Source organism: Salvelinus fontinalis, chromosome 24 (assembly GCF_029448725.1).
Source record: "Salvelinus fontinalis isolate EN_2023a chromosome 24, ASM2944872v1, whole genome shotgun sequence".
NCBI classification, from domain to species: domain Eukaryota; kingdom Metazoa; phylum Chordata; class Actinopteri; order Salmoniformes; family Salmonidae; genus Salvelinus; species Salvelinus fontinalis.
The window spans coordinates 46391467-46415704 of record NC_074688.1 but is presented as its reverse complement, the minus strand read 5'-3'; the positions used below and the strand labels follow the sequence as shown (position 1 = coordinate 46415704).

At 44.7% G+C, this 24238-nt stretch overlaps 1 protein-coding gene across 1 annotated transcript in view; it reads left to right on the top strand.

Moving 5' to 3' along the window:
- The window catches only part of LOC129822492 (1,4-alpha-glucan-branching enzyme-like), a 355318-nt gene that overhangs the window by 178229 nt on the left and 152851 nt on the right, over window positions 1-24238 (top strand). The window contains exon 10 of the mRNA XM_055880812.1: window positions 23744-23842. Coding sequence (XP_055736787.1) covers window positions 23744-23842 — 99 coding nt within the window. The remainder of the gene's footprint in view (window positions 1-23743; window positions 23843-24238) is intronic.

Here is a 24238-nt window from a genome sequence, read left to right as displayed (position 1 = left end):
TCCTTAGGCCCTAGCCCCCCTGTATCCTGACTGCATCACCATCGCAGAGGTAACACTAGTCCTTAGGCCCTAGCCCCAAGGCACTTCAATATGTACCAAAATATTTGATATGTAAAATCAGTATGGCTTCCTGAAGGTCAATGGCCACAATAGTGAGATGAATTAGTAGTAAATCACATCCAGATCTGGGCCCAGGCTATAGCTTCAGACCACACCACAGTGAACAACACTGGCTCTGTAGGACTCTACTAAAACAGCCAAACACACTGGAGGAGTCCTGACTCTACATCCAAACACACACTGGAGGAGTCCTGACTCTACAGCCAAACACACACTGGAGGAGTCCTGACTCTACAGCCAAACACACACTGGAGGAGTCCTGCCTCTACATCCAAACACACACTGGAGGAGTCCTGACTCTACATCCAAACACTGGAGGAGTCCTGACTCTACATCCAAACACACTGGAGGAGTCCTGACTCTACATCCAAACACACTGGAGGAGTCCTGACTCTAAATCCAAACACACTGGAGGAGTCCTGCCTCTACATCCAAACACTGGAGGAGTCCTGACTCTACATCCACACACACACTGGAGGAGTCCTGACTCTACATCCAAACACACACTGGAGGAGTCCTGACTCTACATCCAAACACACACTGGAGGAGTCCTGACTCTACATCCAAACACACTGGAGGAGTCCTGACTCTACATCCAAACACACTGGAGGAGTCCTGACTCTACATCCAAACACTGGAGGAGTCCTGACTCTACATCCAAACACACAGGAGGAGTCCTGACTCAACATCCAAACACTGGAGGAGTCCTGACTCAACATCCAAACACTGGAGGAGTCCTGACTCTAAATCCAAACACACACTGGAGGAGTCCTGACTCAACATCCACACACTGGAGGAGTCCTGACTCTACATCCAAACACACTGGAGGAGTCCTGACTCTACATCCAAACACTGGAGGAGTCCTGACTCTACATCCAAACACTGGAGCAGTCCTGACTCTACATCCAAACACTGGAGGAGTCCTGACTCTACATCCAAACACTGGAGGAGTCCTGACTCTACATCCAAACACTGGAGCAGTCCTGACTCTACATCCACACACACTGGAGGAGTCCTGACTCTAAATCCAAACACACACTGGAGGAGTCCTGACTCTACATCCAAACACACTGGAGGAGTCCTGACTCTACATCCAAACACACACTGGAGGAGTCCTGACTCTAAATCCAAACACACACTGGAGGAGTCCTGACTCTAAATCCAAACACACACTGGAGGAGTCCTGACTCTACATCCACACACTGGAGGAGTCCTGACTCAACATCCAAACACTGGAGGAGTCCTGACTCTAAATCCAAACACACTGGAGGAGTCCTGACTCTACATCCACACACACACTGGAGGAGTCCTGACTCTACATCCAAACACACACTGGAGGAGTCCTGACTCTACATCCACACACACACTGGAGGAGTCCTGACTCTACATCCAAACACACACTGGAGGAGTCCTGCCTCTACATCCACACACACTGGAGGAGTCCTGCCTCTACATCCACACACTGGAGGAGTCCTGACTCTAAATCCAAACACACACTGGAGGAGTCCTGACTCTACATCCAAACACACACTGGAGGAGTCCTGACTCTAAATCCAAACACACTGGAGGAGTCCTGACTCTACATCCACACACACACTGGAGGAGTCCTGACTCTACATCCAAACACTGGAGGAGTCCTGACTCTACATCCAAACACACTGGAGGAGTCCTGACTCTACATCCACACACACTGGAGGAGTCCTGACTCTAAATCCAAACACACTGGAGGAGTCCTGACTCTACATCCACACACTGGAGGAGTCCTGACTCTACATCCACACACTGGAGGAGTCCTGACTCTACATCACACTGACACAATACATTAAATGAGTGGTGGATGACACACCCCCTGGTCATGATTAATTAAATCTCTTATTGTTGTCTCACGTCTTTGATCATCTCTGTAATTAAGCAATAATGTCGTCAGTAAACGGAAGCCGCTGCTTTGTTTTGGCTCTAATTCATTCGATTAAACTGGATATTTCTATTAGTTTTTATAGTATACAGTTTCTATTTCCTCTCTGTGTTGTTCTTGGAATAGTTTCAGTGTTTTGAAGTTTTATTAGTCGTATGTACCGCGTATACGCATAGTGTAAATCATCTAACAACGTGTCGGCAGGTTCCTTCTCCACAATAAACCAACAATTAGAACTAGTAAAACATTTGAATTTAATACGAATATAAAGTAAATGTCTCAGTAGAATATAATAAACATTTTAGCATCAGTATAATACAGGAAGGCACAATTTGTAGTCCAATATGTAAACATGTATCAGGGAAAGGGGGGGATTGAGTGGCAAGGGTTTTAATTGAGCATTATTGTAACGGCTTGGATTGATGGATGGATGGATTGAATGGATTGAACCAAAATGCAGCTGAGTTAAACGACATAATTTATTAACGAAAAAAACACGAACTTGACTATACACTAACAAAACAAATAAACGGTGTAGACAGACCTAGACGACGAACTTACATAAAACATGAAGAACGCACGAATAGAAAAAACAGGCTACACAAAAACAACGATGAACAAAACAAACCGAAAACAGTCCCGTGTGGTGCAACGACATACACAAACACGGAAGACAATCACCCACAACGAACACTGTGACAACGCCTACCTAAATATGACTCTTAATTAGAGGAACGCCAAACACCTGCCTCTAATTAAGAGCCATACCAGGCAACCCAAAAACCAACACAGAAACAGAAAACATAGAATGCCCACCCAACCTCACGTCCTGACCAACTAACACACATAACAAACTAACATAAATAGGTCAGGAACGTGACAATTATAAAAAATATATAATATAGTATATATGATATATAAATAATATTATATTATAATAAGAGTCTGGTAGCAGCGGTAGGCTGAGAGCAGTTTGTATTGTGTGTGTGTGGTGGGAGGGGGAGGAATGTGTGTGTGTGGTGGGAGGGGGAGGTGTGTGTGTGTGTGTGTGTGTGTGTGTGTGCGTGTGGTGGGAGGGGGAGGTGGGGGAGGTGTGTGTGTGTGTGTGTGTGTGTGGTGGGAGGGGGAGGAGTGTGTGTGTGTGTGGTGGGAGGGGGAGGAGTGTGTGTGTGTGTGTGTGTGTGTGTGTGTGTGGTGGGAGGGGGAGGTGTGTGTGGTGGGAGGGGGAGGAGTGTGTGTGTGTGTGGTGGGAGGGGGAGGAGTGTGTGTGTGTGTGTGTGTGCGCTCTAAGGTGTGGAGAATCAGAACAGGTAATCAGTCCAGTTCAGGTGGTCAGCAGTCTGATGGTTTTACATTTTAGTCATTTTAGCAGACGCTCTTATCCAGTCTTGTTCATAGAAACTGTCTCTGAGCCTGTTGGTATCAGCCGTCATGCTCCGATACCGTCTGCCCGACTAGAGGAAACGGCTCGTGGCTGGTCCTTGATGATGCTACAGGGCCTACCTCAGGCACCGTTTTGAATAGATGTCCTGGATGTCTTCACCACCCATACCAGGCCGTGTTGCAACCGGACAGGAAGCTCAGGAAGGTAGTATTTGGAAAATATGTGTTGCTCATGGAGTAGTATCAGTATGTGTTGGAGTAGTATCAGTATGTGTTGGAGTAGTATCAGTATGTGTTGGAGTAGTATCAGTATGTGTTGCTCATGGAGTAGTATCAGTATGTGTTGCTCATGGAGTAGTATCAGTATGTGTTGCTCATGGAGTAGTATCAGTTTGTGTTGGAGTAGTATCAGTATGTTGGAGTAGTATCAGTATGTGTTGGAGTAGTATCAGTATGTGTTGGAGTAGTATCAGTATGTGTTGGAGTAGTATCAGTATGTGTTGGAGTAGTATCAGTATGTGTTGGAGTAGTATCAGTATGTGTTGGAGTAGTATCAGTATTTGTTGCTCATGGAGTAGTATCAGTATGTGTTGGAGTAGTATCAGTATGTGTTGGAGTAGTATCAGTATGTGTTGGAGTAGTAGCAGTATGTGTTGGAGTAGTATCAGTATGTGTTGGAGTAGTATCAGTATTTGTTGCTCATGGAGTAGTATCAGTATGTGTTGGAGTAGTATCAGTATGTGTTGGAGTAGTATCAGTATTTGTTGCTCATGGAGTAGTATCAGTATGTGTTGGAGTAGTATCAGTATGTGTTGGAGTAGTATCAGTATGTGTTGCTCATGGAGTAGTATCAGTATGTGTTGGAGTAGTATCAGTATGTGTTGGAGTAGTATCAGTATGTTGCTCATGGAGTAGTATCAGTATGTGTTGGAGTAGTATCAGTATGTGTTGCTCATGGAGTAGTATCAGTATGTGTTGCTCATGGAGTAGTATCAGTATGTGTTGGAGTAGTATCAGTATGTGTTGCTCATGGAGTAGTATCAGTATGTGTTGAGTAGTATCAGTATGTGTTGCTCATGGAGTAGTATCAGTTTGTTGGAGTAGTATCAGTATGTGTTGGAGTAGTATCAGTATGTGTTGGAGTAGTATCAGTATGTGTTGGAGTAGTATCAGTATGTGTTGGAGTAGTATCAGTATGTGTTGGAGTAGTATCAGTATGTGTTGCTCATGGAGTAGTATCAGTATGTGTTGGAGTAGTATCAGTATGTGTTGCTCATGGAGTAGTATCAGTATGTGTTGCTCATGGAGTAGTATCAGTATTTGTTGCTCATGGAGTAGTATCAGTATGTGTTGCTCATGGAGTAGTATCAGTATGTGTTGCTCATGGAGTAGTATCAGTATGTGTTGGAGTAGTATCAGTATGTGTTGCTCATGGAGTAGTATCAGTATGTGTTGCTCATGGAGTAGTATCAGTATGTGTTGGAGTAGTATCAGTATGTGTTGCTCATGGAGTGGTATCAGTATGTGTTGGAGTAGTATCAGTATGTGTTGGAGTAGTATCAGTATGTGTTGGAGTAGTATCAGTATGTGTTGCTCATGGAGTAGTATCAGTATGTGTTGCTCATGGAGTAGTATCAGTATGCGTTGGAGTAGTATCAGTATGTGTTGGAGTAGTATCAGTATGTTGCTCATGGAGTAGTATCAGTATGTGTTGCTCATGGAGTAGTATCAGTATGTGTTGCTCATGGAGTAGTATCAGTATGCGTTGGAGTAGTATCAGTATGTGTTGGAGTAGTATCAGTATGTGTTGCTCATGGAGTAGTATCAGTATGTGTGTGTTGGAGTAGTATCAGTATGTGTTGCTCATGAAGTAGTATCAGTATGTGTTGGAGTAGTATCAGTATGTGTTGCTCATGGAGTAGTATCAGTTTGTGTTGGAGTAGTATCAGTTTGTTGGAGTAGTATCAGTTTGTTGGAGTAGTATCAGTATGTGTTGCTCATGGAGTAGTATCAGTATGTGTTGGAGTAGTATCAGTATGTGTTGGAGTAGTATCAGTATGTGTTGGAGTAGTATCAGTATGTGTTGGAGTAGTATCAGTATGTGTTGCTCATGGAGTAGTATCAGTATGTGTTGGAGTAGTATCAGTATGTGTTGCTCATGGAGTAGTATCAGTATTTGTTGCTCATGGAGTAGTATCAGTATGTGTTGCTCATGGAGTAGTATCAGTATGTGTTGCTCATGGAGTAGTATCAGTATGTGTTGGAGTAGTATCAGTATGTGTTGCTCATGGAGTAGTATCAGTATGTGTTGCTCATGGAGTAGTATAAGTATGTGTTGGAGTAGTATCAGTATGTGTTGCTCATGGAGTGGTATCAGTATGTGTTGGAGTAGTATCAGTATGTGTTGGAGTAGTATCAGTATGTGTTGCTCATGGAGTAGTGTCAGTATGTGTTGGAGTAGTATCAGTATGTGTTGGAGTAGTATCAGTATGTGTTGGAGTAGTATCAGTATGTTGCTCATGGAGTAGTATCAGTATGTTGCTCATGGAGTAGTGTCAGTATGTGTTGGAGTGGTATCAGTATGTGTTGGAGTAGTATCAGTTTGTGTTTGAGTTGTATCAGTATGTTGCTCATGGAGTAGTATCAGTATGTGTTGGAGTAGTATCAGTATGTGTTGGAGTAGTCTCAGTGTGTGTTGGAGTAGTATCAGTATGTGTTGCTCATGGAGTAGTATCAGTATGTTGCTCAAGGAGTAGTATCAGTTTGTGTTGGAGTAGTATCAGTATGTGTTGGAGTAGTATCAGTATGTGTTGCTCATGGAGTAGTATCAGTATGTGTTGCTCATGGAGTAGTTTCAGTTTGTGTTGGAGTAGTATCAGTTTGTGTTGGAGTAGTATCAGTATGTGTTGCTCATGGAGTAGTATCAGTTTGTGTTGGAGTAGTATCAGTATGTGTTGGAGTAGTATCAGTATGTGTTGGAGTAGTATCAGTTTGTGTTGGAGTAGTATCAGTATGTGTTGCTCATGGAGTAGTATCAGTATGTGTTGCTCATGGAGTAGTATCAGTATGTGTTTCTGATGGAGTAGTATCAGTATGTGTTGCTCATGGAGTAGTATCAGTTTGTGTTGGGGTAGTCTCAGTATGTGTTGCTCATGGAGTAGTATCAGTATGTGTTGGAGTAGTATCAGTATGTGTTGGAGTAGTATCAGTATGTGTTGGAGTAGTATCAGTATGTGTTGGAGTAGTATCAGTTTGTGTTGGAGTAGTATCTGTATGTGTTGGAGTAGTATCAGTATGTGTTGCTCATGGAGTAGTATCAGTATGTGTTGGAGTAGTATCAGTTTGTGTTGGAGTAGTATCACTATGTGTTGCTCATGGAGTAGTATCAGTATGTGTTGGAGTAGTATCAGTATGTGTTGGAGTAGTATCACTATGTGTTGCTCATGGAGTAGTATCAGTATGTGTTGCTCATGGAGTAGTATCAGTTTGTGTTGGAGTAGTATCAGTATGTGTTGGAGTAGTATCAGTATGTGTTGCTCATGGAGTAGTATCAGTATGTGTTGGAGTAGTATCAGTATGTGTTGGAGTAGTATCAGTATGTTGCTCATGGAGTAGTATCAGTATGTGTTGCTCATGGAGTAGTATCAGTATGTGTTGGAGTAGTATCAGTATGTTGCTCAAGGAGTAGTATCATTTACATTTACATTTACATTTAAGTCATTTAGCAGACGCTCTTATCCAGAGCGCCTTACAAATTGGTGCATTCACCTAATGACATCCAGTGGAACAGCCACTTTACAATAGTGCATCTAAATCTTTTAAGGGGGGGGGGGGGGTTGGCAGAAGGATTGCTTTATCCTAGGTATTCCTTGAAGAGGTGGGGTTTCAGGTGTCTCCGGAAGGTGGTGATTGACTCCGCTGTCCTGGCGTCGTGAGGGAGTTTGTTCCACCATTGGGGTGCCAGAGCAGCGAACAGTTTTGACTGGGCTGAGCGGGAACTGTACTTCCTCAGTGGTAGGGAGGCGAGCAGGCCAGAGGTGGATGAACGTAGTGCCCTTGTTTGGGTGTAGGGCCTGATCAGAGCCTGAAGGTACTGAGGTGCCGTTCCCCTCACAGCTCCGTAGGCAAGCACCATGGTCTTGTAGCGGATGCGAGCTTCAACTGGAAGCCAGTGGAGAGAGCGGAGGAGCGGGGTGACGTGAGAGAACTTGGGAAGGTTGAACACCAGACGGGCTGCGGCGTTCTGGATGAGTTGTAGGGGTTTGATGGCACAGGCAGGGAGCCCAGCCAACAGCGAGTTGCAGTAATCCAGACGGGAGATGACAAGTGCCTGGATTAGGACCTGCGCCGCTTCCTGTGTGAGGCAGGGTCGTACTCTGCGGATGTTGTAGAGCATGAACCTACAGGAACGGGCCACCGCCTTGATGTTAGTTGAGAACGACAGGGTGTTGTCCAGGATCACGCCAAGGTTCTTAGCGCTCTGGGAGGAGGACACAATGGAGTTGTCAACCGTGATGGCGAGATCATGGAACGGGCAGTCCTTCCCCGGGAGGAAGAGCAGCTCCGTCTTGCCGAGGTTCAGCTTGAGGTGGTGATCCGTCATCCACACTGATATGTCTGCCAGACATGCAGAGATGCGATTCGCCACCTGGTCATCAGAAGGGGGAAAGGAGAAGATTAATTGTGTGTCGTCTGCATAGCAATGATAGGAGAGACCATGTGAGGTTATGACAGAGCCAAGTGACTTGGTGTATAGCGAGAATAGGAGAGGGCCTAGAACAGAGCCCTGGGGGACACCAGTGGTGAGAGCGCGTGGTGAGGAGACAGATTCTCGCCACGCCACCTGGTAGGAGCGACCTGTCAGGTAGGACGCAATCCAAGCGTGGGCCGCGCCGGAGATGCCCAACCCGGAGAGGGTGGAGAGGAGGATCTGGTGGTTCACAGTATCGAAGGCAGCCGATAGGTCTAGAAGGATGAGAGCAGAGGAGAGAGAGTTAGCTTTAGCAGTGCGGAGCGCCTCCGTGATACAGAGAAGAGCAGTCTCAGTTGAGTGACTAGTCTTGAAACCTGACTGATTTGGATCAAGAAGGTCATTCTGAGAGAGATAGCAGGAGAGCTGGCCAAGGACGGCACGTTCAAGAGTTTTGGAGAGAAAAGAAAGAAGGGATACTGGTCTGTAGTTGTTGACATCGGAGGGATCGAGTGTAGGTTTTTTCAGAAGGGGTGCAACTCTCGCTCTCTTGAAGACGGAAGGGACGTAGCCAGCGGTCAAGGATGAGTTGATGAGCGAGGTGAGGTAAGGGAGAAGGTCTCCGGAAATGGTCTGGAGAAGAGAGGAGGGGATAGGGTCAAGCGGGCAGGTTGTTGGGCGGCCGGCCGTCACAAGACGCGAGATTTCATCTGGAGAGAGAGGGGAGAAAGAGGTCAAAGCACAGGGTAGGGCAGTGTGAGCAGAACCAGCGGGGTCGTTTGACTTAGCAAACGAGGATCGGATGTCGTCGACCTTCTTTTCAAAATGGTTGACGAAGTCGTCTGCAGAGAGGGAGGAGGGGGGGGGGGAGGATTCAGGAGGGAGGAGAAGGTGGCAAAGAGCTTCCTAGGGTTAGAGGCAGATGCTTGGAATTTAGAGTGGTAGAAAGTGGCTTTAGCAGCAGAGACAGAAGAGGAAAATGTAGAGAGGAGGGAGTGAAAGGATGCCAGGTCCGCAGGGAGGCGAGTTTTCCTCCATTTCCGCTCGGCTGCCCGGAGCCCTGTTCTGTGAGCTCGCAATGAGTCGTCGAGCCACGGAGCGGGAGGGGAGGACCGAGCCGGCCTGGAGGATAGGGGACATAGAGAGTCAAAGGATGCAGAAAGGGAGGAGAGGAGGGTTGAGGAGGCAGAATCAGGAGATAGGTTGGAGAAGGTTTGGGCAGAGGGAAGAGATGATAGGATGGAAGAGGAGAGAGTAGCGGGGGAGAGAGAGCGAAGGTTGGGACGGCGCGATACCATCCGAGTAGGGGCAGTGTGGGAAGTGTTGGATGAGAGCGAGAGGGAAAAGGATACAAGGTAGTGGTCGGAGACTTGGAGGGGAGTTGCAATAGAGTTAGTGGAAGAACAGCATCTAGTAAAGATGAGGTCAAGCGTATTGCCTGCCTTGTGAGTAGGGGGGGAAGGTGAGAGGGTGAGGTCAAAAGAGGAGAGGAGTGGAAAGAAGGAGGCAGAGAGGAATGAGTCAAAGGTAGACATGGGGAGGTTAAAGTCACCCAGAACTGTGAGAGGTGAGCCGTCCTCAGGAAAGGAGCTTATCAAGGCATCAAGCTCATTGATGAACTCTCCAAGGGAACCTGGAGGGCGATAAATGATAAGGATGTTAAGCTTGAAAGGGCTGGTAACTGTGACAGCATGGAATTCAAAGGAGGCGATAGACAGATGGGTAAGGGGAGAAAGAGAGAATGACCACTTGGGAGAGATGAGGATCCCGGTGCCACCACCCCGCTGACCAGAAGCTCTCGGGGTGTGCGAGAACACGTGGGCAGACGAAGAGAGAGCAGTAGGAGTAGCAGTGTTATCTGTGGTGAGCCATGTTTCCGTCAGTGCCAAGAAGTCGAGGGACTGGAGGGACGCATAGGCTGAGATGAGCTCTGCCTTGTTGGCCGCGGATCGGCAGTTCCAGAGGCTACCGGAGACCTGGAACTCCACGTGGGTCGTGCGGGCTGGGACCACCAGGTTAGGGTGGGCGCGGCCACGCGGTGTGAAGCGTTTGTATGGTCTGTGCAGAGAGGAGAGAACAGGGATAGACAGACACATAGTTGACAGGCTACGCTAAAGCAAAGGAGATTAGAATGACAAGTGGGCTACACGTCTCGAATGTTCAGAAAGTTAAGCTTACGTTACAAAAAAAAAAAGTGTATGTATCAGTATGTGTTGCTCATGGAGTAGTATCAGTATGTGTTGGAGTAGTATCAGTATGTTGCTCATGGAGTAGTATCAGTATGTGTTGCTCATGGAGTAGTATCAGTATGTGTTGGAGTAGTATCAGTTTGTGTTGGAGTAGTATCAGTATGTGTTGGAGTAGTATCAGTTTGTGTTGGAGTAATATCAGTATGTGTTGGAGTAGTATCAGTATGTGTTGCTCATGGAGTAGTGTCAGTATGTGTTGCTCATGGAGTAGTATCAGTATGTGTTGGAGTAGTATCAGTATGTGTTGCTCATGGAGTAGTATCAGTATGTGTTGCTCATGGAGTAGTATCAGTATGTGTTGCTCATGGAGTAGTATCAGTATGTGTTGGAGTAGTATCAGTTTGTGTTGGAGTAGTATCACTATGTGTTGCTCATGGAATATTATCAGTATGTGTTGGAGTAGTCTCAGTATGTGTTGCTCATGGAGTAGTATCACTATGTGTTGCTCATGGAGTAGTATCAGTATGTGTTGGAGTAGTATCAGTATGTGTTGCTCATGGAGTAGTATCAGTTTCTGTTGCTCATGGAGTAGTATCAGTATGTGTTGTTCATGGAGTGGTATCAGTATGTGTTGGAGTAGTATCAGTATGTGTTGGAGTAGTATCAGTATGTTGCTCATGGAGTAGTATCAGTATGTGTTGGAGTAGTATCAGTATGTGTTGGAGTAGTAACAGTATGTGTTGCTCATGCAGTAGTCTCAGTATGTATTGGAGTAGTATCAGTTTGTGTTGGAGTAGTATCAGTATGTGTTGGAGTAGTATCAGTATGTGTTGCTCATGGAGTAGTCTCAGTATGTGTTGGAGTAGTATCAGTATGTTGCTCAAGGAGTAGTATCAGTTTTTGTTGGAATAGTATCAGTATGTGTTGGAGTAGTATCAGTATGTGTTGGAGTAGTATCAGTATGTGTTGGAGTAGTAACAGTTTGTGTTGGAGTAGTATCAGTATGTTGCTCATGGAGTAGTATCAGTATGTGTTGGAGTAGTATCAGTATGTGTTGGAGTAGTCTCAGTGTGTGTTGGAGTAGTATCAGTATGTGTTGCTCATGGAGTAGTCTCAGTATGTATTGGAGTAGTATCAGTATGTGTTGGAGTAGTATCAGTATGTGTTGCTCATGGAGTAGTCTCAGTATGTGTTGGAGTAGTATCAGTATGTTGCTCAAGGAGTAGTATCAGTTTTTGTTGGAGTAGTATCAGTATGTGTTGGAGTAGTATCAGTATGTGTTGCTCATGGAGTAGTACCAGTATGTGTTGGAGTAGTATCAGTATGTTGCTCAAGGAGTAGTATCAGTTTGTGTTGGAGTAGTATCAGTATGTGTTGGAGTAGTATCAGTATGTGTTGCTCATGGAGTAGTATCAGTATGTGTTGCTCATGGAGTAGTTTCAGTTTGTGTTGGAGTAGTATCAGTTTGTGTTGGAGTAGTATCAGTATGTGTTGCTCATGGAGTAGTATCAGTATGTGTTGGAGTAGTATCAGTTTGTGTTGGAGTAGTATCAGTATGTGTTGCCCATGGAGTAGTTTCAGTATGTGTTGCTCATGGAGTAGTATCAGTATGTGTTGGAGTAGTATCAGTATGTGTTTCTCATGGAGTAGTATCAGTATGTGTTGCTCATGGAGTAGTATCAGTATGTGTTGGAGTAGTATCAGTATGTGTTGGAGTAGTATCACTATGTGTTGGAGTAGTATCACTATGTGTTGCTCATGGAGTAGTATCAGTATGTGTTGCTCATGGAGTAGTATCAGTATGTGTTGCTCATGGAGTAGTGTCAGTATGTGTTGGAGTAGTATCAGTATGTTGCTCAAGGAGTAGTATCAGTATGTGTTGCTCATGGAGTAGTATCAGTATGTGTTGTAGTAGTATCAGTTTGTGTTGGAGTAGTATCAGTATGTTGCTCATGGAGTAGTATCAGTATGTTGCTCATGGAGTAGTATCAGTATGTGTTGCTCATGGAGTAGTATCAGTATGTTGCTCATGGAGTAGTATCAGTATGTTGCTCATGGAGTAGTATCAGTATGTGTTGCTCATGGAGTAGTATCAGTTTGTGTTGGAGTGTATCAGTATGTGTTGCTCATGGAGTAGTATCAGTATGTGTTGGAGTAGTATCAGTATGTGTTGGAGTAGTATCAGTATGTGTTGGAGTAGTATCAGTTTGTGTTGGAGTAGTATCAGTATGTGTTGCTCATGGAGTAGTGTCAGTATGTGTTGCTCATGGAGTAGTATCAGTATGTGTTGGAGTAGTATCAGTATGTGTTGCTCCTGGAGTAGTATCAGTATGTGTTGGAGTAGTGTCAGTATGTGTTGCTCATGGAGTAGTATCAGTATGTGTTGGAGTAGTATCAGTATGTGTTGCTCATGGAGTAGTATCAGTATGTGTTGCTCATGGAGTAGTATCAGTATGTTTTGCTCATGGAGTAGTATCAGTTTCTGTTGCTCATGGAGTAGTATCAGTATGTGTTGGAGTAGTCTCAGTATGTGTTGCTCATGGAGTAGTATCACTATGTGTTGCTCATGGAGTAGTATCAGTATGTGTTGGAGTAGTATCAGTATGTGTTGCTCATGGAGTAGTATCAGTTTCTGTTGCTCATGGAGTAGTATCAGTATGTGTTGGAGTAGTGTCAGTATGTGTTGCTCATGGAGTGGTATCAGTATGTGTTGGAGTAGTATCAGTATGTGTTGGAGTAGTATCAGTATGTTGCTCATGGAGTAGTATCAGTATGTGTTGGAGTAGTATCAGTATGTGTTGGAGTAGTATCAGTATGTGTTGGAGTAGTATCAGTTTGTGTTGGAGTAGTATCAGTATGTTGCTCATGGAGTAGTATCAGTATGTGTTGGAGTAGTATCAGTATGTGTTGGAGTAGTCTCAGTGTGTGTTGGAGTAGTATCAGTATGTTGCTCAAGGAGTAGTATCAGTTTGTGTTGGAGTAGTATCAGTATGTGTTGGAGTAGTATCAGTATGTGTTGCTCATGGAGTAGTACCAGTATGTGTTGGAGTAGTATCAGTATGTTGCTCAAGGAGTAGTATCAGTTTGTGTTGGAGTAGTATCAGTATGTGTTGCTCATGGAGTAGTATCAGTATGTGTTGCTCATGGAGTAGTTTCAGTTTGTGTTGGAGTAGTATCAGTTTGTTGGAGTAGTATCAGTATGTGTTGCTCATGGATTAGTATCAGTTTGTGTTGGAGTAGTATCAGTATGTGTTGGAGTAGTATCAGTTTGTGTTGGAGTAGTATCAGTATGTGTTGCTCATGGAGTAGTATCAGTATGTGTTGCTCATGGAGTAGTTTCAGTTTGTGTTGGAGTACTATCAGTATGTGTTGCTCATGGAGTAGTATCAGTATGTGTTTCTCATGGAGTAGTATCAGTTTGTGTTGGGGTAGTCTCAGTATGTGTTGCTCATGGAGTAGTATCAGTATGTGTTGGAGTAGTATCAGTATGTGTTGGAGTAGTATCAGTATGTGTTGGAGTAGTATCAGTATGTGTTGGAGTAGTATCAGTATTTGTTGGAGTAGTATCAGTATGTGTTGGAGTAGTATCAGTATGTGTTGGAGTAGTATCACTATGTGTTGCTCATGGAGTAGTATCAGTATGTATTGGAGTAGTATCAGTATGTTGCTCAAGGAGTAGTATCAGTTTGTGTTGGAGTAGTATCAGTATGTGTTGGAGTAGTATCCGTTTGTGTTGGAGTAGTATCCGTTTGTGTTGGAGTAGTATCAGTATGTTGCTCATGGAGTAGTATCAGTATGTGTTGCTCATGGAGTAGTATCAGTATGTGTTGGAGTAGTATCAGTATGTTGCTCAAGGAGTAGTATCAGTATGTGTTGCTCATGGAGTAGTATCAGTATGTGTTGGAGTAGTAGCAGTATGTTGCTCATGGAGTAGTATCAGTATGTTGCTCATGGAGTAGTATCAGTATGTTGCTCATGGAGTAGTGTCAGTATGTGTTGCTCATGGAGTAGTATCAGTATGTGTTGGAGTAGTATCAGTTTGTGTTGGAGTAGTATCAGTATGTTGCTCATGGAGTAGTATCAGTATGTTGCTCATGGAGTAGTATCAGTATGTGTTGCTCATGGAGTAGTATCAGTTTGTGTTGGAGTAGTATCAGTTTGTGTTGGAGTAGTATCAGTATGTGTTGGAGTAGTATCAGTTTGTGTTGGAGTAGTATCAGTATGTGTTGGAGTAGTATCAGTATGTGTTGCTCATGGAGTAGTATCAGTATGTGTTGGAGTAGTATCAGTATGTGTTGGAGTAGTATCAGTATGTGTTGCTCATGGAGTAGTATCAGTATGTGTTGGAGTAGTATCAGTATGTGTTGGAGTAGTATCAGTATGTGTTGCTCATGGAGTAGTATCAGTTTGTGTTGGAGTAGTATCAGTATGTGTTGGAGTAGTATCAGTATGTGTTGCTCATGGAGTAGTATCAGTTTGTGTTGGAGTAGTATCAGTTTGTGTTGGAGTAGTCTCAGTATGTGTTGCTCATGGAGTAGTATCACTATGTGTTGCTCATGGAGTAGTATCAGTATGTGTTGGAGTAGTATCAGTATGTGTTGCTCATGGAGTAGTATCAGTTTCTGTTGCTCATGGAGTAGTATCAGTTTGTGTTGGAGTAGTATCAGTATGTGTTGGAGTGGTATCAGTATGTGTTGGAGTGGTATCAGTATGTGTTGGAGTAGTATCAGTATGTGTTGGAGTAGTATCAGTAAGTGTTGCTCATGGACTAGTATCAGTATGTGTTGGAGTAGTATCAGTATGTGTTGGAGTAGTATCAGTATGTGTTGCTCATGGAGTAGTATCAGTATGTGTTGGAGTAGTATCAGTATGGGTTGGAGTAGTATCTGTATGTGTTGGAGTAGTATCAGTATGGGTTGGAGTAGTATCAGTATGTGTTGGAGTAGTATCAGTATGTGTTGGAGTAGTATCAGTATGTGTTGGAGTAGTATCAGTATGTGTTGCTCATGGAGTAGTATCAGTATGTGTTGCTCATGGAGTAGTATCAGTATTTGTTGCTCATGGAGTAGTATCAGTATGTGTTGTTCATGGAGTAGTATCAGTATGTGTTGCTCATGGAGTAGTATCAGTATGTGTTGCTCATGGAGTAGTATCAGTTTGTGTTGCTCATGGAGTAGTATCAGTATGTGTTGCTCATGGAGTAGTATCAGTTTGTGTTGCTCATGGAGTAGTATCAGTATGTGTTGGAGTAGTATCAGTATTTGTTGCTCATGGAGTAGTATCAGTATGTGTTGCTCATGGAGTAGTATCAGTTTGTGTTGGAGTAGTATCAGTATGTGTTGCTCATGGAGTAGTATCAGTTTGTGTTGCTCATGGAGTAGTATCAGTATGTGTTGGAGTAGTATCAGTATGTGTTGGAGTAGTATCAGTATGTGTTGCTCATGGAGTAGTTTCAGTATGTGTTGCTCATGGAGTAGTATCAGTATGTGTTGCTCATGGAGTAGTATCAGTAGTGATGTAAACTGTGTCATAGTGCAGCTTGTGCTGATTTCAAATACTGGACAATTGTGCTCATCAATGTTCAGGTCAGATACTTACGGTCCCCGCGGTTGACCAACAAAAGAATCAGCTGGTGGACTGAAAACATTCTTTCAACTCGCGGGGCGGCTCGCGGATCAGAATGGAGTTATTGCTGATTGTAAACATTTTAAATCAAGATAATAAAAAATACAATCCCAGGAATCGTGCTGAATTGTGTTGCAAATTCCTTACTGGCTAAGTGAGTGGTGAGGCGAACATAGCCTAGGCTACCAGCCACGCAACGAGAGAGTGGAGCAGGGAACTGTCCATTAGTAGCCTAGTTGTCTGGTGCTGAAACATTCCTTATTTGTCCATGCACGTGCACGAGTCTACGTTCCCCTTTCCATCACGCGTACAATATGTTGCCAAGTTTAGTTTCCCTGACTCCTACATCACGCGAAAATGGCCAACTTAACAGGAGAAATCATCAGAAAGGTTAAGATGGTGAAATACACCATCGTGGGAAACAGGTGCTGAGTAAAAGGGACACACTCGGGATTGGAAGGATTTTGGATTCATTGTAGGAAAGGAGGACAACCACAATACACAGCCTTCAAAAGTGCAATCAGGTATTTGTTTACGATAATGAACTTAATTAATACATAAATTATTCATGCTTTCGAATGGTAAACATTTTGAATATCCCAATGGACTATAAATGTAGCCTATTTGTTTTGCAACCTGTAGCCCATTCGATTCTGGGCATTTAAACTATTTGATTATCTGAACCGTATTGAATGTATTGTTTTGTTATAGGCTCTCCATTAGGTAAGAATAAGGCTATTTTAAAAAGCTCTTTTTCAAGTGATTTGAGTTGCAAATGTGCCACATTGCGTTTTGGAAAAAAAACTAGATTAGTGTATCGTTCTTAAATCATGGCATGGTTTCATTTTATTGTTGAATAGACATGAAGACGAGTTAGTTAGTGTAGAGAATGGGAATAGACGAGTTAGTTAATGTAGAGAATGGGAATAGACGAGTTAGTTAATGTAGAGAATGGGAATAGATGAGTTAGTTAATGTAGAGAATGGGAATAGATGAGTTAGTTAATGTAGAGAATGGGAACAGACAGGTTAGTTAATGTAGAGAATGGGAATAGACGAGTTAGTTAATGTAGAGAATGGGAACAGACAGGTTAGTTAATGTAGAGAATGGGAATAGACAGGTTAGTTAATGTAGAGAATGGGAATAGACAGGTTAGTTAATGTAGAGAATGGGAACAGACGAGTTAGTTAATGTAGAGAATGGGAATAGACTAGTTAGTTAATGTAGAGAATGGGAACAGACAGGTTAGTTAATGTAGAGAATGGGAATAGACAGGCTAGTTAATGTAGAGAATGGGAATAGACAGGTTAGTTAATGTAGAGAATGGGAATAGACAAGTTAGTTAATGTAGAGAATGGGAATAGATGAGTTAGTTAATGTAGAGAATGGGAATAGACGAGTTAGTTAATGTAGAGAATGGGAATAGACAAGTTAGTTAATGTAGAGAATGGGAACAGACAGGTTAGTTAATGTAGAGAATGGGAATAGACGAGTTAGTTAATGTAGAGAATGGGAACAGACGAGTTAGTTAATGTAGAGAATGGGAACAGACGAGTTAGTTAATGTAGAGAATGGGAATAGACGAGTTAGTTAATGTAGAGAATGGGAACAGACGAGTTAGTTAATGTAGAGAATGGGAACAGACGAGTTAGTTAATGTAGAGAATGGGAACAGACGAGTTAGTTAATGTAGAGAATGGGAACAGACAGGTTAGTTAATGTAGAGAATGGGAATAGACAGGTTAGTTAATGTAGAGAATGGGAATAGACATGTTAGTTAATGTAGAGAATGGGAATAGACTAGTTAGTTAATGTAGAGAATGGGAACAGACGAGTTAGTTGATGTAGAGAATAGGAACAGACGAGTTAGTTAATGTAGAGAATGGGAATAGACGAGTTAGTTAATGTAGAGAATGGGAACAGACGAGTTAGTTAATGTAGAGAATGGGAACAGACTAGTTAGTTAATGTAGAGAATGGGAACAGACGAGTTAGTTAATGTAGAGAATGGGAACAGACGAGTTAGTTAATGTAGAGAATGGGAACAGACGAGTTAGTTAATGTAGAGAATGGGAACAGTATTCAATAACCATAGACTTCCAGTCAATCCTCTAACTTTTTTATTTATTTTTATTTTTTTATTTCACCTTTATTTAACCAGGTAGGCTAGTTGAGAACAATTTCTCATTTGCAACTGCGACCTGGCCAAGATAAAGCATAGCAGTGTGAACAGACAACAACACAGAGTTACACATGGAGTAAACAATAGACAAGTCAATAACATGGTAGAAAAAAGAGAATCTATATACAATGTGTGCAAAAGGCATGAGGTAGGCAATAAATCGAATAATTACAATTTAGCAGATTAACACTGGAGTGATAAATCATCAGATGATCATGTGCAAGAAGAGATACTGGTGTGCAAAAGAGCAGAAAAGTAAATAAATAAAAGCAGTATGGGGGTGAGGTAGGTAAATTGGGTGGGTAGTTTACAGATGGACTATGTACAGCTGCAGCGATCGGTTAGCTGCTCGGATAGCAGATTTTTAAAGTTGTTGAGGGAGATAAAAGTCTCCAACTTCAGAGATTTTTGCAATTCGTTCCAGTCGCAGGCAGCAGAGAACTGGAAGGAAAGGCGTCCAAATGAGGTTTTGGCTTTAGGGATGATCAGTGAGATACACCTGCTGGAGCGCATGCTACGGGTGGGTGTAGCCATCGTGACCAGTGAACTGAGATAAGGCGGCACTTTACCTAGCATAGCCTTGTAGATGACCTGGAGCCAGTGGGTCTGACGACGAACATGTAGCGAGGGCCAGCCGACTAGGGCATACAGGTCGCAGTGGTGGGTCGTATAAGGTGCTTTAGTAACAAAACGGATGGCGCTGTGATAAACTGCATCCAGTTTGCTGAGTAGAGTATTGGAAGCTATTTTGTAGATGACATCGCCGAAGTCGAGGATCGGTAGGATAGTCAGTTTTACTAGGGTAAGTTTGGCGGCGTGAGTGAAGGAGGCTTTGTTCCGGAATAGAAAGCCAACTCTAGATTTGATTTTGGATTGGAGATGTTTGATATGAGTCTGGAAGGAGAGTTTGCAGTCTAGCCAGACACCTAGGTACTTATAGATGTCCACATATTCTAGGTCGGAACCGTCCAGGGTGGTGATGCTAGTCGGGCGTGTGGGTGCAGGCAGCGAACGGTTGAAGAGCATGCATTTGGTTTTACTAGCGTTTAAGAGCAGTTGGAGGCCACGGAAGGAGTGTTGTATGGCATTGAAGCTCGTTTGGAGGTTAGATAGCACAGTGTCCAGGGAAGGGCCGGAAGTATACAGAATGGTGTCGTCTGCGTAGAGGTGGATCAGGGAATCGCCCGCAGCAAGAGCAACATCATTGATGTATACAGAGAAAAGAGTCGGCCCGAGAATTGAACCCTGTGGTACCCCCATAGAGACTGCCAGAGGACCGGACAACATGCCCTCCGATTTGACACACTGAACTCTGTCTGCAAAGTAGTTGGTGAACCAGGCAAGGCAGTCATTAGAAAAACCGAGGCTATTGAGTCTGCCGATAAGAATATGGTGATTGACAGAGTCGAAAGCCTTGGCCAGGTCGATGAAGACGGCTGCACAGTAATGTCTTTTATCGATGGCGGTTATGATATCGTTTAGTACCTTGAGCGTGGCTGAGGTGCACCCGTGACCGGCTCGGAAACCGGATTGCACAGCGGAGAAGGTACGGTGGGATTCGAGATGGTCAGTGATCTGTTTGTTGACTTGGCTTTCGAAGACCTTAGCTAGGCAGGGCAGGATGGATATAGGTCTGTAACAGTTTGGGTCCAGGGTGTCTCCCCCTTTGAAGAGGGGGATGACAGCGGCAGCTTTCCAATCCTTGGGGATCTCAGATGATACGAAGGAGAGGTTGAACAGGCTGGTAATAGGGGGTGCGACAATGGCGGCGGACAGTTTCAGAAATAGGGGGTCCAGATTGTCAAGCCCAGCTGATTTGTATGGGTCCAGGTTTTCCAGCTCTTTCAGAACATCTGCTATCTGGATATGGGTAAAGGAGAAGCTGGGGAGGCTTGGGCGAGTAGCAGCGGGGGGGGGCGGGGCTGTTGGCCAAGGTTGGAGTCGCCAGGTGGAAGGCATGGCCAGCCATTGAGAAATGTTTGTTGAAGTTTTCGATTATCACGGACTTATCAGTGGTGACCGTGTTATCTAGCCTCAGTGCAGTGGGCAGCTGGGAGGAGGTGCTCTTGTTTTCCATGGACTTTACAGTATCCCAGAACTTTTTGGAGTTAGAGCTACAGGATGCAAATTTCTGCTTGAAAAAGGTGGCCTTTGCTTTCCTGACTGACTGCGTGTATTGGTTCCTGACTTCCCTGAACAGTTGCATATCACGGGGGCTCTTCGATGCTATTGCAGTTCGCCACAGGATGTTTTTGTGCTGGTCGAGGGCAGTCAGGTCTGGAGTGAACCAAGGGCTATATTTGTTCTTGGTTCTGCATTTTTTGAACGGAGCATGCTTGTCTAATATGGTAAGGAAGTAACTTTTAAAGAATGACCAGGCATCCTCAACTGACGGGATGAGGTCAATATCCTTCCAGGGTACCCGGGCCAGGTCGATTAGAAAGGCCTGCTCGCAGAAGTGTTTCAGGGAGCGTTTGACAGTGATGAGGGGTGGTCGTTTGACCGTGGACCCGTGGCGGATACAGGCAATGAGGCAGTGATCGCTGAGATCTTGATTGAAGACAGCAGAGGTGTATTTGGAGGGCAAGTTGGTCAGGATAATGTCTATTAGGGTGCCCATGTTTACGGATTTAGGGTTGTACCTGGTGGGTTCCTTGATGATTTGTGTGAGATTGAGGGCATCAAGCTTAGATTGTAGGACTGCCGGGGTGTTAAGCATATCCCAGTTTAGGTCACCTAACAGAACAAACTCTGAAGCTAGATGGGGAGCGATCAATTCACAGATGGTGTCCAGGGCACAGCTGGGAGCTGAGGGGGGTCGGTAGCAGGCGGCAACAGTGAGAGACTTATTTCTGGAGAGATTAATTTTTAAAATTAGAAGTTCGAACTGTTTGGGCATAGACTTGGAAAGTATGACAGAACTTTGCAGGCTATCTCTGCAGTAGATTGCAACTCCTCCCCCTTTGGCAGTTCTATCTTGACGGAAAGTGTTATAGTTGGGTATGGAAATCTCAGAGTTTTTTGGTGGCCTTCCTAAGCCAGGATTCAGACACGGCAAGGACATCAGGGTTGGCAGAGTGTGCTAAAGCGGTGAGTAAGGCAAACTTAGGGAGGAGGCTTCTGATGTTGACATGCATGAGGCCAAGGCTTTTTCGATCACAGAAGTCAACAAATGAGGGTGACTGGGAACATGCAGGGCCTGGGTTTACCTCCACATCACCCGAGGAACAGAGGAGTAGTAGGATGAGGGTGCGGCTAAAGGCTATCAAAACTGGTCGCCTAGAGCGTTGGGGACAAGGAATAAAAGGAGCAGATTTATGGGCGTGGTAGAATAGATTCTGGGCATAATGTGCAGACCAGGGTATGGTGGGGCACGGGTACAGCGGAGGCAAGCCCAGGCACTGGGTGATGATAAGAGAGGTTGTATCTCTGGACGCTGGTCTCAATGGGTGAGGTCACCGCATGTGTGGGGGGTGGGACAAAGGAGGTATCAGAGGTACGGAGAGTGGAACTACGGGGTCCATTGCAAACCAAAACAATGATAACTAGCCTGAACAACAGTATGCAAGGCATATTGATATTTGAGAGAGACATACAATAAGGCATAAAGTGATTGCAGGTCATGATTGGGAGAGCTAGCTAAAACAGCATGTGAGATAACAGCAGCTAGTCAGCTAACACAGCAACAGAAGGTAAAAATGGCGACGACTGGGCAGAGAGGGTCGGATTAACTACACACAGATCCTGAGTTAAGGCACAGAGCCGACAGATAAAACACAAATAAACAGAATGGAGTACCGTGAATTAATGGACAGTCAAGCAGGCATCAGCTATGTAGCCAAGTGATCATAGTGTCCAGGGGGCAGCCGTAGATGGAGTAGTGAGGCCTCCACTAAGCTAGCACGCGTTTAAAGTTAGTAGCCCGGGGGGGTGGTCTGCTCAGACGGAGGGGGTCTGCTCAGACGGAGGCCGGTTGAGGGCACCCGTTGAGGGCACGTCTGCAAACCAGACGTGGTCGTGTCGACAGAGAATCCAAGCCGGATAGCGATGGCGAAAGAGAGGTTGTGAATTGTAGAATTGTGTTTGCTAACTGGTGCTAGCTTCCTGGCTGCGCTAGCTGCAAGATAAACTAGCAGTTAGCAGACTGGGGCAGGCAAGTTAGCCTTTGGGGGACGTCGCGATGGGGGGGAAGTCTGTTTTTGCCTCTTCGTGCGGTGACGTCGATAGACCAGTCGTGGAATTAGTAGGGTTCCAGGTAGCTCTAGGTAGCTAACAGGCCTAGTAGGTTAGCAGAATGGGCCTTCAGCGGGCGTCACGCCTGAGGGGCCTGTTGGAGTCCCCGGGCAGATTATGTCGGTATTCCAGTCGTAGAGGATAGGCGGGGTTCCGTGCTCCGTACCGGCTGTAAATGGGTCCGGGTCTTGTAGCCCAGGAGTGGGCTTCAGTGGTAGCACAGGAGCCCTAGCCAATTAGCTTCAGGCTAATTGGTGCCTGCTTCGGTGCCTGCTCCGGGATGGAAACGCTAGCCAGGAGTGGTCACCCGGGATTGTGGTTAGCTAGTTGCGAAGATCCAGATGAAAATGTTCAGAGTTTGCGGTAGGAATCCGGGGATATGGAGAGAAATAGGTCCGTTATGCTCTGGTTTTAGTCACGTTGTTCGAACTAGCGAGAGCTTTCCGAGCTAAAGGTTAGCTGATGACCGCTAGCAATGGTTTGCTAACTGATAGCTGGTAGGCAGTTAGCTGGCTATCTTCAGTAGATGGATTCCAGATCAGAAGTAAATAGAAATACTTTAGAAAAAAGCAGATCCACGCCACATTGGGTGAGGCGGGTTGCAGGAGAGTATTTAGAAGTTGAGGTTTAAGAAAGTATTTTTAAAAGATATGCGAAGAAAAAGATGTAAAAAGATATATACAAGGGACACGGGACACGACAGGACAAAGACGTCTACACTGCTACGCCGTCTTGGAACAATATATTGGCTCGCAAACCTAACTCTCTAATTTCCTTCATACTGGACACAGAGACATCCAAATGGTATCCACTAGTTCATCTGACTCTGGGGAAATAAATAAAGGGCATCATTGCCAAAATTCTGAAGTGTCCCTTTAAAGACGACTGCTCTGGAGTCATAACAACAGTTGATGTTATTTGGTTGGTCACGATTCGGCTCATGGAACAGTTCAGGTGGGTTGGGTTGAGGAGGAACATCTGTCGTGATATCGGATATCGGGTAGGGCACGGGATCGATGTGGCCGACAGGGGGCAGGTGTGGCTCCGAAACCATACCCGTGCAGGACTCAAGGGCGCACAGATACGCACAGATACGCACAGATACGCACAGATACGCACAGATACGCACAGATACGCACAGATACACACACACACACACACACACACACACACACACACACACACACCACTCACTCACACTCACATTCACACTCACACCACTCACTTACACCCACACTCTCACTCACTCACTCACTCACTCACTCACTCACACCACTCACACACTCACTCACTCACTCACTCACTCACTCACTCACTCACTCACTCACTCACTCACTCCACTCACTCACTCACTCCACTCACTCCACTCACTCACCCACTCTTCTGTTTCTCGTTGTGTCTCCTCTAGGACGTATCAGGGATGCCAGCTGTGTGCCGGTCCGTGTCAGAGGGAGGGTTGGGCTTCGACTACCGTCTGGCCATGGCCATTCCAGATAAATGGATCCAGGTGAGATTCTCTCTACTCCCCATCTGATAATGTATTAACACACCCTCCTATTTTCATACGTGACGGACGGGGTTTGAACCTAGTCTCTTTTGCGATCCACAAAACATTGTCTTAAACTGGGTTTAAACAATAGTCCAGCTCTGATAACATCAAGAGTTTTTTTCGCCTGCACTTGATAGCGGTGTGATTCTCGGAAAGAAAGGCATCCGACCAAGAAGTCAGATTCCCCCGAACTCTAATTCGCCTATAAGTGACGGTACTTTAGTCCCGCATATCAGTAATGTAAGCCACCTTGACCATGCTATGTTATAGCCTAGGCATTATTATTGTGAACTCATATCTAATCACTTGAGCATCGTTTACCCCTGTGTTACATCTGCTACCTTTCCTGGTTTG